The sequence below is a fragment of the Erythrolamprus reginae genome, chromosome 4 (genome assembly GCF_031021105.1).
Source record: "Erythrolamprus reginae isolate rEryReg1 chromosome 4, rEryReg1.hap1, whole genome shotgun sequence".
NCBI classification, from domain to species: domain Eukaryota; kingdom Metazoa; phylum Chordata; class Lepidosauria; order Squamata; family Dipsadidae; genus Erythrolamprus; species Erythrolamprus reginae.
Window position 1 is genome coordinate 81,501,965 of NC_091953.1, and position 16,582 is coordinate 81,518,546.

The 16,582-nt window shown below is 40.0% G+C and overlaps 1 protein-coding gene across 1 annotated transcript in view; it reads left to right on the plus strand.

Moving 5' to 3' along the window:
* Nucleotides 1–461: 461 nt before the first annotated feature.
* Nucleotides 462–16,582, plus strand: part of RS1 (retinoschisin 1) — a 32,196-nt gene continuing 16,075 nt past the window's right edge. The window contains exons 1-2 of the mRNA XM_070750770.1: nt 462–533; nt 10,377–10,482. Coding sequence (XP_070606871.1) covers nt 510–533; nt 10,377–10,482 — 130 coding nt within the window. The 5' untranslated portion in view covers nt 462–509. The remainder of the gene's footprint in view (nt 534–10,376; nt 10,483–16,582) is intronic.

The window sequence follows — 16,582 nt, forward strand, 5'->3', positions numbered from 1 at the left end:
ATTATTATTATTATTATTATTTCAATACAACACAGCAAACAAGATCACTATGCTGGATTTCGTATTTCATCATCATTAGCCTTTGAAGAAAGGGACAGAGAATAAGCCAGAACTCAAGCCAGGGCAGGAAAAATGTACTCTTTATAGAACATTTCAAAGTTTACATTATACCTCAGTCTTTCAATGTTATATAACAGAGATACTGCTCTCATACTTATTTTAAATGACTTATGATGCTGTTTAGGCTGATTATATTTTATTGTTCTGGGGAGTATCTTTTAAGTGTTTTGTGGGTTGCATTGTCAACAAACAATACTGGCCTGTTTCATGTTCCCTTTTGGAAACAGCCTTTTGAGAAAGTGTTTGGCACAATACTTAGTGCCAAATGAATGACTATATGATTTATCCTTGTACTTGTTCCCAGTTTCCATCCCTCCCTATCCAGTGCTTTGACTGTTTGTTTTTTTTGCTGTTTTTTCACTTCTGCGGCAAAATTGCACCTATTAGTCATGCTGCCATTGTCACTTGCAGAGGTAAGTCTTTTGCATTTTTTGCCTGCTATATAAGCAACTTTGGAATTTAATTCTGTGTGGATTTTTCCACCTCACTGAAAAATATGTAGTATTCTGTATTTTAATGGAATGAATTTCATACGGGATGGATCAAATTGCAGTATAAATGAGGTTATTTGTATAATTTTATGTATAAGAAAATGATGGAAATGAAACAATCAATATCCTTTTGGCATTGATATGATTTATGCAGTGACATCATAGTCCGAGTGATCTATTTGTATAATCTGTCTAATGATGTCATCATGCAAAATGCAAACATGATGTAACTTATCCTTCACCCAATCAGTCTTAAACCAAAATTCCCCTCTATTGTGATTTATAATTTTGAAATTACAGTTACAGCAGCATATATTTTTTAAAAGAGTTTATTTTTTTGGAAAGACTGTATTTACAAAACTGATTTGCAGGGGTCTCCTCCCCCCACAAAAAACCCCCATATCAAGCATCTGCTTTTTCACATTCCCTTCCATCCCTGCCACAATTTAGGGACTGGTTCTTTGCTAGAGAGGCGAGTCATGTGACTTTCTGCCTTTCTCTGTTCTTTGTTACTGTGCCATCAGGGTGCAGGCGCTAATTCCACAGGGCTAATTTTTACAAAATGACATGCTTGGCTTTTATGTTTTGTGCTTTTCCTTGTGTTTAGAATCTGCTCGCCTACTCATACTAACTGCTGTGTATTCTGCTGCTTTCCAGTGGTTTTTTACTTAACAAGCAAAAAGGAGAAGCTTTGAGGGAACTTTACCACTTCCTATCCCGCACAGCTAATAAAAAATGCTAAACAACAGTCATCAATCCATTTAAATAGCATATCTAAGAATGTTTCAGAGGTTATGTTAAATCACCTATTACAACAAGATATCATAGAAGAAACAGTTAAAACCTCAATGATTGCCTGGGGTCAAAATTTCGGATACACAATACATTTAAACGAATAAGAAAAAATTTGGACAGTAAATTATAAATACACAATGGTAACCACACAGAAAGAGAACCAATATAAAATGTTCTACAGATGGCATTTGCCACTGGGCAGGCTTGCCAAAATATATCCAAATATGTCCCCCGTATGCTAGAAATGTAGGGAAAAACCTGGAACCTACTACCATGTTTGGTGGACGTGTGAAATTACTAAAAGGTATTGGTTAAAAATTTTAAAAAATCATAGATAAAATTACTGCCCTAAATATCCAATTGAAACCTGAGCTATTCCTATTAGACAAAATATCAAAAAGGAAGACTTTTATATTATAATACATGTCTTAACTGCAGCGAGGACCTTATATGCGCAATATTGGAAGCAAGAAAGAACCCCAAATACTTTAAATCTTCTAACTAAAATAATTTCTCTCCTTTATCCCTCACCTTCTCTTTCTCCCCCCCCCCCTTTTTCCTCTTTCCCTTCTCTCTCTCTATTACCTCTATGATTAGCTTATGTTATGTTATATGTTTCGAATGTACATATCTTTATCCCGTGGACTGTTGATTTATTTTATGTTATTTTCTGTGTTTTTATTATTTCATAGCTTAATAAAGATTATTTTATTTTAAAAAAAGAATGTTTCAGAAAGATAGTTACAAACAGATACAGAGGTCAACCCAGGTTAAGAAACCAATGTAAGGAATTATCCTGAGCTCCACAATTTTGTCAGTATTTTCTTTTCATTATTGATAGGTCTGGACAACTAACATAATCTTAATTTTCTAATGTATTATAAGAAAATATACAAATCACTAAGCAATGATTTGGTTGGCCCTTCTCTGTAGGAAATCTTTATATTTAAATCAATAATTTTAAAACCTGGCAACTTTAAGATAGGTGAACTTCAACTTCCAGAATTCTCCAGCCAACATGCTGGGAGTTAAAGTACACCTATCTTAAAGTTGCCAAGTTTGAAAAATATTGATCTAAACATTCTGAACAAAATGGTGAACTCGGGTTACAGATTAATTTTATCTGGCTGTGTCATTCTGAGGTCATTTCTTAGGTTTTCATTTCTTTTGCCTGATAGACTGCATTCTTTCTACCTTGAGTTTTTGGCAATATGAAGCTAAATTGAAATAGGGCAACATTCAATACATTTTGATTCCTTTTTTACTTAGGATTTTGTAGAAAGGAGATCTTAGTTTAGTGTCCAAAATTAAATAGGCAAAATAGACTGCTCTAGGTACATAATCTCTAATTTTAGCAGGAGAAATTGATAGAGGAGAGAATGAGAGGGGAAAAAGAGAGAAACAAATGAGAGAGCGAGAAGGGAGAGGAAGAGAGAAATGAGGGAGAGCAGGAGGGAGAGAAAGAGAGGGAAAAGTGGGAAACAAATGAGACAGAAGGGGGAGAGAAAGGAAGGAAGAAAAAGAAAGATGGTAGAGGGAAAAGAAAAAGAGAAAGGGAAAAATTGAAAGAGGGAGGGAGAAAGAGAGAGAGATACCAATTTCCCACAGAAAACACCGGGAGCCACAAAACCTGGGTAGGTGTGGCTGGGGGGGGGGAATCATGTGACTGGGTGGGAGTGCCATTGAATTGGCCATGCTAAGCCAGGTTCTCAGTGTCTTCTTTTCTGTGGAAAACGGGTCCAAATGGCTGTTTTGAGTGTTTAAGGTTGCAGACCTCTCTTCTAACCTAATGGGACAGTTGACACAGGTGCTTATTCTTTCCTCTATTTGTACTTCATAGCATAAACACATTTCAAAACAAAACAAAACTATAAAATAGATGCAAAGATAACAGTAGAGGATAGGTTTTAAGCATAAGGACTAAATTTAAATTCTCCCGAAGGACAAAACAGGAGTAATAATATATTACCTTTCTTCTATTATTTTATTTTATTTATTTATTTTGTCCAATACACAATGAGAGTTTTTAGTGGGTATATATATATATTTGCCGAGAGGCAAATAAGGAGCTGTGATGTTCCTTCAATACACCAGGGTGATTCGACACAAAAATATGTAACCCTTCCCTGGTGCAGAGCTGAAGGGATTGGATACTGTAGCCTAGAGGATAATTCCTCTAGGAGAGAGGGGCGGCATACAAATCTAAATAATAAATAAATAAATTCTCTGCCTTACAAGGCAAAGGTTGCAGGTTCAAGTCCCAGTGGGTGATGAGGCCAAAATAAGGCCGAAATAGATCTATCCTAGTCTCCCTTAATTTTCAAATTCAGCAAAAAAACCTGTGACATATATATATATATATATATGTTTTTTATGTCGGATCACCCTGGTATATTGAAGGAACGTCACAGCTCCTTTTTGCCTCCTTTTTGCCTCAATATACCAGGGTGATCCGACACAAAAAAACATATAGCCCCTCCCTGGTACAGAGCTGGAGGGATCAAGTCTGATGGCTCAACTGTTAATTCTCTGCCTTACAAGGCAGAAGCTGCCAGATCGAATCCCAGTAAGGAAGGGTGTGGCTAGCTGATGAGGCCAGAACAAGGCTGAAATGGTACCATCCTAGTCTCCCTTAATTTTAAAAATTTCAGCAAAAAACATTTGATACATACATACATACATACATACATACATACATACATATATATATATATATATATATATATATATATGTCACATGTTTAAGCTGAATTTGAAAATTAAGGGAGACTAGGATAGATCTATTTCGGCCTTATTTTGGCCTCATCAGCTAGCCATACCCACTGGGACTTGAACCTGCAACCTTTGCCTTGTAAGGCAGAGAATTATCCTCTAGGCTACAGTATCCAATCCCTTCAGCTCTGTACCAGGGAAGGGTTACATTTTGTGTCGAATCACCCTGGTATATTGAAGGAACATCACAGCTCCTTTTATTGCCTCTCGGCCCAACCCAGGGCCATTTCCAAGGCAGTTAATTTTATTGATAGCCGACAATTCTATCTGTATGTGTCACATGTTTAAGCTGAATTTGAAAATTAAGGGAGACTAGGATAGATCTATTCCGGCCTTATTTTGGCCTCATCAGCTAGCCATACCCACTGGGACTTGAACCTGCAACCTTTGCCTTGTAAGGCAGAGAATTATCCTCTAGGCTACAGTATCCAATCCCTTCAGCTCTGTACCAGGGAAGGGTTACATTTTGTGTCGAATCACCCTGGTATATTGAAGGAACATCACAGCTCCTTTTATTGCCTCTCGGCCCAACCCAGGGCCATTTCCAAGGCAGTTAATTTTATTGATAGCCGACAATTCTATCTGTATGTGTCACATGTTTAAGCTGAATTTGAAAATTAAGGGAGACTAGGATAGATCTATTTCGGCCTTATTTTGGCCTCATCAGCTAGCCATACCCACTGGGACTTGAACCTGCAACCTTTGCCTTGTAAGGCAGAGAATTATCCTCTAGGCTACAGTATCCAATCCCTTCAGCTCTGTACCAGGGAAGGGTTACATTTTGTGTCGAATCACCCTGGTATATTGAAGGAACATCACAGCTCCTTTTATTGCCTCTCGGCCCAACCCAGGGCCATTTCCAAGGCAGTTAATTTTATTGATAGCCGACAATTCTATCTGTATGTGTCACATGTTTAAGCTGAATTTGAAAATTAAGGGAGACTAGGATAGATCTATTTCGGCCTTATTTTGGCCTCATCAGCTAGCCATACCCACTGGGACTTGAACCTGCAACCTTTGCCTTGTAAGGCAGAGAATTATCCTCTAGGCTACAGTATCCAATCCCTTCAGCTCTGTACCAGGGAAGGGTTACATTTTGTGTCGAATCACCCTGGTATATTGAAGGAACATCACAGCTCCTTTTATTGCCTCTCGGCCCAACCCAGGGCCATTTCCAAGGCAGTTAATTTTATTGATAGCCGACAATTCTATCTGTATGTGTCACATGTTTAAGCTGAATTTGAAAATTAAGGGAGACTAGGATAGATCTATTCCGGCCTTATTTTGGCCTCATCAGCTAGCCATACCCACTGGGACTTGAACCTGCAACCTTTGCCTTGTAAGGCAGAGAATTATCCTCTAGGCTACAGTATCCAATCCCTTCAGCTCTGTACCAGGGAAGGGTTACATTTTGTGTCGAATCACCCTGGTATATTGAAGGAATATATATATATATTCGTAGATTTTCACAGGTACAGGTATGACGGTCTTTTTTAGGAAGTAAGCACAAAGACCATCTAGTCTGACTGATAGAGAAGGTTTAAGGTCATGTAATGCTTTTTCAACTCGGTCTTCAGTGAAGTCTACTTGGGTTAGGTTGTTCAGGGAGTTTGAGGTGCGATTGATGAAATTGGGGGATGAGCCATTGCTGTTAACAAAGACAGAGCCAAAGAAAAAGTTGAGGAGGTTGGCTTTGGATGAATCATCGTGATATTCTTTGTTGTTGGGTCCTTTGAGAGGTGGGATGGGTCTAGAGTCTTTGAGTTTATTGTTGTCGAAGTTGTAGAAAGCTCTATTAGATTTGGTGCATAGGAGGTTTTTCTCTTGTTTGCTGTAGTAGTTAAGGCATTCTGCTTTTATTTGATTGCAAATGCTTTTATATCGGCTTTTGAAGTTGGAAATGTGACCTTTTTTGTTTTTCCTCCAGAGATATTTTTTTCTTGTTTGTAATTTTCTTATTGAGCTGGGAAGGTTATTTTTTTTTGTTTATGGTACATGTTAGAGGTACATGAAGTCTGATGATAATTTTCATTTCGAGTAGGAATGTGTTGTAGAGGTCACCAGCAGCGTTTCCTGTAAGCTGTGTGCGTGCATGCACGCGCACCCCAAAATACCCCCCCCGCCACCCTTTTCCATGGGCGCGCGCTCCCCATACCCCTGCCAGCCTGCGGGGGGGGGGTTGCGGGGGCGGGGAAGTGCCGGCAGTAGGAGAAAAGGGAGCCACGGCCGCCCCTTCCTCCCCATAGTGCCTCCAGCCCCCTCGCGCCCCTGGCCTCTTGGCCCTGCCCCCCACCCGCCCGATCCGCCCCCCTCTCCTCCTCCGCCACCTCCTGCCTTGGGGCACGATTTCTCTCTCTTTCTCTCCCCCCCTTTTGCGGCGGTGGTGGTTGCGGCTTCTCCTCGGGATGAAAGCGCTCCCAGCCAGGGGGCTGCGAGAGAGGGCTTTCTCCATGGGCTTCAGGAATGCCTGCCCCTCCCCTCTCGCATCCCCTTTGCTGGGAGCGCTTTCATCCCGGACTTCCAGCAAGGGGGCTGCAGTAGAGGCAGGGCAGGCATTCCTGAAGCGCTCGGAGAAAGAGCTCTCGCAGCCCCCTCACTGACAGAGAGAGGAGGAGAGAGAAAGTAACTGAGAAAGAGAGAAAGAGAGAGAAAGGGGGAGAGAGATAGCAAGAGAGAGAAGAGAAAGAAAGAAAGAGAGATAGAAAGAAAGAGGGAGAGAGAAAGAAAGCAATAGAAAGAGAGAAAGAAAATGAGAGAGAGAGAAAGAGAGAGAGAGAGTGAGCAAGAGGGGGGAAGGGATAGAAAGAGAAGGACAGAGAAAGTGAGAAAAAGAGAGAGAAAGAGGGGGAGAGAGAAAGAGAGAGAAATGACTCTTGATTTAAAGCATATGGTAAAAAGCACCCAAATAATAACAGAGGAAAAAAACCCCAGCCGTTTGTGTGTGTGTGTGAACTCTTGAACCATTTCCAATAGCTCACCTGTTATTGGAAATGGTTCAAGAGTTCACACACACACACACACACAAACACACAAGGGGGGAGGAGACAGGGATGGAAAAAGAGGAGAAGATAGTCATAAAATAGATTTTGGTTTTGTTTTATTATTAATTTCTTTTTTTAAAAAAAGAAGGGAATTTATTTATTTGTTTGTTAGTTTGTTTGTTAGTTTGTTTGTCTGTCTGTCTGTCTGTCTATCTATCTATCTATCTATCTATCTATCTATCTATCTATCTATTTATTAGATTTGTATGCCGGCCCTTTCCGTGGACTCTATACTTCTATGCCGCCCAGTCCCAAAGGGACTGTTGCTCAGACACTATACTTTTCCGCCCACACTGAAAAAAAAATTAGAGGGAACATTGGTCACCAGTAGTGTAGCATTTAGAGAATAGAGTTTTCCAGTTTAATGTTGAGAGGTGGGCTTCAATGAGTTCGTAGTTCGCTTTTTTGAAATTGAATTTTGGTGTTGTATTATTTTGGTGGATCATAGTGTGGCTTAGGTTGAGACTGAAGTTTATCATGCTGTGGTTGCTGTTGGAAAATGGTTCTGTTATTTGTAAGCCATATATTGCACTTTTGCTGTTGCAGAAGATGAGATCCAGACACTTATCAAGTCTGGTATTGTTAGTTACTAGTTGGTTGAGTCCCAGATAGGTGACGGTATTATATATAGTAGAATGGATGGTTTCCGTGCTGCACTCATTTAAGGACCAGTTAATGTGTGTTAGGTTGAGGTCTCTGAGGAAGATAATGGGGTATGGGCAGTTGGTTGCCGACATTAGTAATGTGGATAATTTGTTAGCATGTTCGATGTTGTAGTCTGGGGCTCTGTAGCAGAGTAAGAAGTGAGTATGAGGAATACATATGAGGAATACCTGAATATTCCTCATACTAATAATCTAAATTATTTAATACAAAATGTAACACTTGAACACATACACTGACAGACATACAAATACATACATAATATAATACATAATTGGCTATAGAGTTCACTAAATTGGTATGGGAATGCAGATAATGTGCCATTTGTTTCATCACCGGTCTTCAATTTATTCTCAGACTTCAGCGTTGTTATGCTGAAGTCACCTTTATGCGATGTAAATGGCTTAGTAGAGTTAGAATTAATAAAAGGTGTAATATTCACCTATTGTAATGATATATGGGCATAACCTTGGGAAACAGAGCAAAGAGACATAGCCACGGAAAAAGGCAAACAGTCAGCTTAGAATTTGAGCAGAGCAAGAGGCTCAAAATAGATCCTCGCTAGGTTTGGCTTAAAGGTGATGGAAGGGAGAAATGTTCTCTCAGATGGCAGAAGTCTTTTAATGTAGTCTTACAAGAAAGTAGAATTAGCTCATCCAGCACTGTTTCCTGTCTAGTTTACCTCATAAGGTTGACATTAGTCTTGCAAGTCTGAAAGTACATCTCTTACTCAGTCTCCTTTACAGCCTAAGAAACTCTGTATATGTATGCGTCCTTCTACCTCTTGGCCCATTACATTCCAGCTGCAGGCTACTTGCCTTTTATCTGAAGGTTGACTCAGTCTTCCATCCTTCCATGGTCTGTAAAATATGGACCCAGATTATTGGGGACAATATGCCGACTCTGTAAAACTGCTTAGAGAGGTCTGTCAATCACTATGAAGTGGTATATAAATCTAAGCACTATTGCTGTTGCTATCTGACCATTTGCTTGGTGGGTCTAAGACAGTGTTTCCCAACCTTGACAACTTAAAGATATCTGGACTTCAACTCCCAGAATTCCCCAGCCAGCATTCACTGGCTGGGGAATTCTGGGAGTTGAAGTCCAAATATCTTCAAGTTGCCAAAGTTGGGAAACACTGGTCAAAGAGAACTCACCATGTCCGACTGGCTATGCGGCAAGAGTTACACTAATACCAAAGAAATAATGGAATAGAATAATTAAAGAAAGGATGCTAAAGGAGGGACAAAATGAAATGTGAATGACAAAAATTAAAACAAAGTTTTAATTATTTTAAATAATTAAATTGAATTGTTGAATTGTCCTACAGCAAGTTGTCCTGTGTGTTGTGGCCTGTGGAGCTGACAGCAGAGTCAGACAACGAGGAGGCTGGGGAGCAGGTTCGATGCAATAGGCAGGGATCCATCCCAGGCCATCTGGGAAATCTGTTCTTACTCCAGAGCATCCAAAGACTGACATGATCAAAGCAGAGGAACAGGGGGAGCCTATTCTCAATGCATGCGAACAGTTACAGAGGAGGACTACTTGGCAATAAGGCTTGGGGATAATTGGCCACTCCCTTAGGTTATACAGTATAAGTGGAGCAAATGGAAGTTCTCATTGCAGGAAGCAACTTTGTTCAACTCATGTTATTTCAGTTCGGACTCCATGTTTCCATTTGGCCTTGCCAAGTTTCTTGCTAATTGGTCTTTGGCAGCTTGTCAAGGAAGATAAAAGTTTGTGTGCTTATCTGCCTTTCCCCCAAAGACTGTTGTTGGACTTCTTATCATTGTTTGGGACTTATTATGGCTGGGAATGATAATAATTCACAGCCATTAAAATAAAAGAGGTTTTGGGGATGCCGTTTGCACTGTATTATTTGATCAGGAGGCCTTGGTCAGAACAGTGGCAAGTTGGCCCTAGTGAGTTGGCTGCCGTGAATTGCCGGTGGTGGGTTGCCTGCGCCAAGTTGTCCCATTCCATTTCTTGGCTGCATCTTTTCACTCTGTCTCCCAAGATCATGTCAACATACAACTGTCTGTCTGTTTAGTTGTCTTTTTTCTCCCGTCAAGTGTACATGTGTGTGATTTCAGCTATTTTTTCTGCCATCTTTCCCTTTTATTATACTAAGATAATATACTGTGCTGGCTCAACTAAAGCAATTTAATGAGTTGTTGGCTCAAATGAGATGTAAAACTAGAAAAAAAATACTCTAAGTTGAATTGTCCATCCTTTTGGCTTGACCAGGACTTAAAATGCCTCATATCTCTCTGTTGTGCTCAAGCATGATTCTCTGTGTGTGCATATAGTGATAAATGGCATTGATGAATATGAAGAGTGCAGTGCTACCCTATGCAAATGTTTTTGATTATACCTTTGAAAGGTGCCATTTAAACAGAGTTGAAATAGTCCAATGGGAATTTAGGAAGTAAGAAAGAATCTGCTTATTGTTTCTATATATGCGTAGTTAATAAATTATTCTGCACTGTTTTAGGATGACAATCTAGAGCACTGGCATAGCAAAGCCTGTAAATGTGATTGTCAAAGAAATCCAAACCCAGTGTGGTCCACTGAAACAGACAGTCCAGATTGCATGCCAGGTAAGTAACATCTTTTTATTATTACAATTCAAAATCAGCCTATTCAGTTTAATATTGTTTATATTGGGATACAGTACCCATAATTACACAGGTATACAAAAAATATTTTCTGTAATCATAGCAGTTGACCTTGTACTTTTTTGAATCATTTTTTGTTCTGATTTCAAAAATGTATATAGTTTTTCTGTAGCAGGTATAATTTCCACGGAGCAGCTTCATTATTATAATGTATAGGAAATATACTGGTGACATTAAGAAAACAGTGATCTACATATCAGAAAAAATGCTTGACCTTATAAAACAGTTTTTATTGAACCAAAATAATTTCACATGCAAAATAGAAATGAGCAAAAATTAAAAGTGCTTGACATTAGACTGTCGATTTTTCAGGGTTGTCCCTATATAACATCCAACAGTAATCTGCCACCATGAAGTCATTCCAAAAACCCTAGTAGTGGTGTTCCATTACTTTAATGTCCTGGTGAAACCACCCATCTTGTTCATTGCTTACATCCCCAAGATTTGGAGGGAAGAAATTTAAATGTGAATGCAAAAAGTGTATTTTCAGAGACATGCGACATCCAAGACATTTAGCAGTTCCTCAACACCTTCAACATATTCTGGAGATTTATTTTTTCCTAAGAAGTTTTCAAAGATTCACTTGAAGCTTTTCTAAGCTCTCAATTCATTATCATTTAGAGTTCCTTCAAACACATCATATCTCATAAACTCTCTATTGTGAGGACCAATAAATACCCCTTCCTTCAGTTTTTCTGGTGAAATGCTGGAGAATTTCTGTGAAAAGAATTTTCACAAAATATTGTCACTTCTTGTGTTTATGGGACAATTGAAATACAGTAGACATTATGTTCAATGTGATTGAGGACAAAGGATCATCTATGCTGCAGGTAGACACAATGTACAACATAATCCTTTAGTTGCTCCAACAAAAATCTTTCTTCCTTCACTACATATAAAATTGGGAAGAAATATTTTTTTGGGGAGCAACTAAAGGATTATGTTGTACATTGTGTCTACCTGCAGCATAGATGTTACTTTGTCCTCAATCACATTGAACATAATGTCTACTGTATTTCAACTGTCCCATAAACACAAGAAGTGACAATATTTTTTGAAAAGTCTTTGCTTTCCCTTTAGCAGACCAATCACTTTCAAATCTCCACTGATATTCCATTGATGATTATTATACTGTATAGCATTCAAAACAATTGACAGATTTTTATAACTTTCCTTTAAACGGCATGAGTGAGCAATAGGGAGTGATGGTATCATATTTCCATTATGAAGCAACATTGCTTTCAAACTTCTCTGTGATGAGTCAATAAACAATCACCAATCTGCAACAAAATACTCTTTATTCAGTTCTTCAAAGAGGCCATTCATTCATATTATTGAATAGTGGCGCTTGGCCCTGTCTCCCATGGTCATTCCCCATATCATTACAAAATCATCTATGCAGGCTAGAATTTAAGGCAGTTGTAGTCTACTTCATCTGGAGGAGACCATGTTTAGGAATGCTGCTCCTGACAAAGAGCAGCTCATTAATTTATAAAATGCATAGCATTATTACAGAATTTTTCATTTATTTATTTGTACCCTGCTGTTTACAAATAACTCAAGGCAGTGAATAGAGTAATACCTCGTCTTACAAACTTAATTGGTTCCGGGACGAGGTTTGTAAGGTGAAAGGTTTGTAAAACGAAACAATTTTTCCCATAGGAATCAATGGAAAAGCGATTAATGCATGCAAGCCCAAAACTCACCCCAGCCAAAGCGCCCATTTTTGCGCTGCTGGGATTCCCCTGAGGCTCCCCTCCATGGGAAACCCCACCTCTGGACTTCCGTGTTTTTGTGATGCTGCTGGGGAATCCCAGCAGGGGAATCCTAGCAGTGCAAAAACGGGTGTTTTGCTGGCAATGGAAGTCCGGAGGTGGGGTTTCCCAGCGAGGGGAGCCTCAGCGAAATTGCAGCACCGTAAAAACACAGAAGTCTTTGAAATCCCACCTCCGGACTTCCGTGTTTTTGTGATGCTGTGATTTTGCTGAGGCTGCCCTCGCTGGGAAACCCCCTTCCAGACTTCCGTTGCCAGTGAAACGCCTGTTTTTGCACTGCTGGGATTGCCCTGCAACATCGCAAAAACACAGAATTCTGGAGATGGTGTTTCCCATGGAGGGGAGCCTCAGGGGAATCACAGCAGCACAAAAACGGGCGCTTCACTGGCAACAGAAGTCCAGAGGCAGCAGCTTGGGTTTGTAAGGTGAAAAATAGTTTGGAAGAACAGGCAAAAAAATCTTAAACCCTGGGTTTGTATCTTGAAAAGTTTGTATGGCCAGGGGTTTGTAAGATGAGGTATCACTGTATATCCAATAGATCAGTGTTTCCCAACCTTTTTTGAGCCGCAGCACATTATTCACATTTTCAAAATCCTGGGGAACATTGAGGGGGGGGGGGGCGCAAAAAAGTTTGGACAAAAAAAATCTCTCTTTCTCCCTTTCACTCTATTTCTCTCTCCCTCCCTCTTTCTCTCTCTCTCCATCCCTTTCTTTCTCCCTTCCTTCCTCTCTCTTTTGCTCTTTCTCTCTCCCTCCTTCCCCCCTCTTGCTGTCTTTCTTTCTTTCTTTCCTTTCTTTCTCTCTCTCATTCTGTCTCTCTTGCTATCTCTTTCTTTCTCTCTTCCTTCCTCTCTTTTGCTCTTTCTCTCTCCCTCCTTCCCCCCTCTTGCTGTCTCTTTCTTTCTTTCTTTCTTTCTCTTTCTCTCTCTCTCTCATTCTGTCTCTCTTGCTATCTTTTTCTTTCTCTCTTCCTTCCTTCCTCTCTCTTTGTCTCTCTTTCTCTCTCCCTCCTTCCCCCCTCTTGCTGTCTCTTTCTTTCTTTCTCTTTCTCTCTCTCTCTCATTCTGTCTCTCTTGCTATCTCTTTCTCTCTCTTCCTTTCTTTCTCTCTCTTGTTCTCTCTCTTCCTTCTCTGCGGAGGCTGGCAAAGCTTTTCCGGGTAGGCTGGCCGGGGGACAGGGCGCGCGCGCGCAAGCACCCCCGACGTTCCAAAGAACCTTCTCCGACCTCCGCTGTGAGAAGGTTTTCTCCGAGCGCTCGCCGGAGGAGCTGGAGAAAGGGGCAGATCGAGCGGGAGGGCGGGCGGGCGTCAGCAGCGAGAAGCCGGGGGCGCGAGGGGAACTGAGGCACTGGGGGGTGGGGGCAGCCGCGGCGCCGGCCTCCGCACTTTCATCGCTCCCCACCCCAAACTCCAACGCCCAGCTCCTTGCGCGGCACTGGAAAAGGGTGCTGCATTGCCGGCTTCTACCTAGTGCTGCCAGGGAATCTCCAGCTGGGCAGGGCTCTCCTTAAGCTCTCCTTTTTCCCTAGGAGCTTGGCGGCACACCTGGCTGTGTCTTGCGGCACACTAGTGTGCCGCGGCACACCGGTTGGGAAATGCTGCAATAGATCTTCCTCCCCCTATTTTCCATAAAACAACAAACCTGTGAAGTGATTTTGAACTGAGTTGATATTGATATTTTATAGGAATAACATAGAAAAACCACATACAGTACATTGAAAATGTAGAAATAACATAATAATAAAAATGCTTCTATAACAGAAATTTTAAGCGTATTTTTGGAATCAGCACATCAAACTACAGTTCTTTAACTTCTTTATTTGCAAAGTATTTCTTCCATTAAATGCAGTAGAGTTTCTTAAAGTGTCAATTAAGAATAACTCAAAACAAAGAGAACCTGTAGTATTGGGGATGGGGAGACACTTAATAAGAGGAGAAAATCTTTCTCATCTGAATTTACTATAAAGTAAATAGTAGCAGCATTAATTAATGTACTTGATTTGAAAGTCCCCAGACATCTGTTTGATAATTCTTCTAGTGTACTGCAATTTCCTACAACAGAAGGCTACCTCTTAAGTATATTACAACTGGGTTATCTAAAGATTAGAGTTACTAAAATTAAACTTGCTTTGCTTGCAAATACTGTAGGCCTGCCACAATGGGGGTGTTTTAACTCATTTTAATCTTTGTTGTTTTAATACTTCTATACATGTGATTGTTGCAAATTCTTTGCAACTTCTATTATCCAGATAGCTTCAGAAACCACAATTATAGGTACAATATTCAAACAGGGACTGCATTTTTGAAAAAGACAAAACAGAAAACCAGAAGTTACATCCTGTACAGGAGCTCTTATGAAATGAGAGGAAACATTTGTTTAAATTCTATTGATATTAATTCTGTGAATCAAACAAGAAGAGTAAATTGATGTTGATTCATTTGTAAAGACTTTGCATTTACAATGTACAACTCCAGGCTGTTCTTCCCAGTTATCAAATGATTGAACTTAAATACCTCTGAAGGAAATTAGCATCCACCCCTCTCCTAGAAAAATGAAATATCCTAGAACCTAGGAAATCTTGAAAAAGAGAAACATATTCTAAAGACAGGCTTCATGCAGCTCCCTGCCCCCACTTCAGTTCCAGGTTGATGGGATTAAGACCTTCATGTCCTAAGGGTGGACATGATAGGATTAGCCCTCTAACCATCTCACCACATGGCACCTAGGAAGATTGCATCAGCCAGCAAGGCTCAAGCAAACTTGGACTCAGGACTGCCTACAGAGTTGCCCCCGCATGTCCCCATGGGAATCTGACAGCAAATCAGAGTGCATTTTTTGCACAGGAGTGGGAGGCCCCAGAGTGGGGCCCAAGAGGGCAAAAGAACCAAGGGACTCTCAACACATCTGCCTTTTCTTCTTCTTCTTCACCCATCATCTGGAAGCATGTGATCCACTTTTTCTGTTCAGGAGCTCAAGCCTTCTGCTCCTGTCCACAATTAAAGACTTCCAGGTGGGAGCCCGATCGCGCCGGAGGAGCGGAGGCTGAGCTCCGGCACCGCTGTCCTCCTTTCCAGTCTGCAGGACGCGGTTTCGCGTTGTGCCGACTCCGGAGGGGTCGGCACAGGACAGGGGGTCTCCTGGACACCCTGGGACGGATCGCCACGGTCCCGGGGTTAAGGGATAGCCCCGCAGCTGTGGATATGGAGAGCTGCGCCCAGGCGGCTGCCGGGTCGCAGCCATAGCGATCGCCGAAAGCGGAAGGTCAAAAATAAGAAGAAGAAGTCTACAAAAAATAGATCAGCAGACAAAGGAGTCTTACAGCACCACACGAGATTCTCTTGGTATCATCATAAGTTTGGGAAAAAGAAGATTTTTAACCCTAAGGCGAATACAGTAAAAGAAGAAAACTGTAAGTGATATCCATCCGCGGTGGAGAAGATCAGCCGGAACTACTTGCCTTTGTTACAACTGAGTATAACTTTCACTTTTTTTTTTTGCTACTTTAAGATTATAGTGTGGTGTGTCTACTTTCCCTTTTCTTCTTATATTTTTTCTTGTTACAATTTTTTCTCTTCTAAAACTAAAGTTTGACTTGGAAATCATGGAGTGAATGAAGTAAAATATATTAATCAATTGAGCATTGTGGAACTAATGAACTGAACTAATTCAATTTATGTTTTTTTTCTTTTCAATGGAATTTTTCTGAAGCTATAAATATTTTAAACGAATTTTGGAGTATACATCTTATTTTCCTATTTTTAAAACTTTTGATATTATTTTTATTCTATTATAAATCTTTCCTTGGACTTGCTGGGACTATTTTTTGTCTGATTTTAGAGGCGTAAGGATATTTTTTGTATTTTTACTTTTTTTACTCTCGTTGTTCTCTCTCTTTTTAAATATATAGTATAGAAACTTGGACTATCTCATTGGTATTTGAATTTAGAAAATATTCTGGACATTGATTTTGGACCTATTTTTCTCTTTTTTCCCTTTTTCTCTGGATAATTTTATTAGAGCATAAGTTAGGCCTACTATTTCTTTTTGGGTTTTTTTTTCTTTTTTGGACTCATTAGAAATTTTTGAACCCTTTTTCCTTTAGAGTTTTTGATATCTCTCTCTTTTTTAACAAAAAGTCTGTTTATTAATTGGATTAATTTTTATTTTATTTTATTATTTCATTTTATTTTATTTTTGCACTCCTACACATATAAGTATATTTTTTAAATAATTTTAAATATATTTT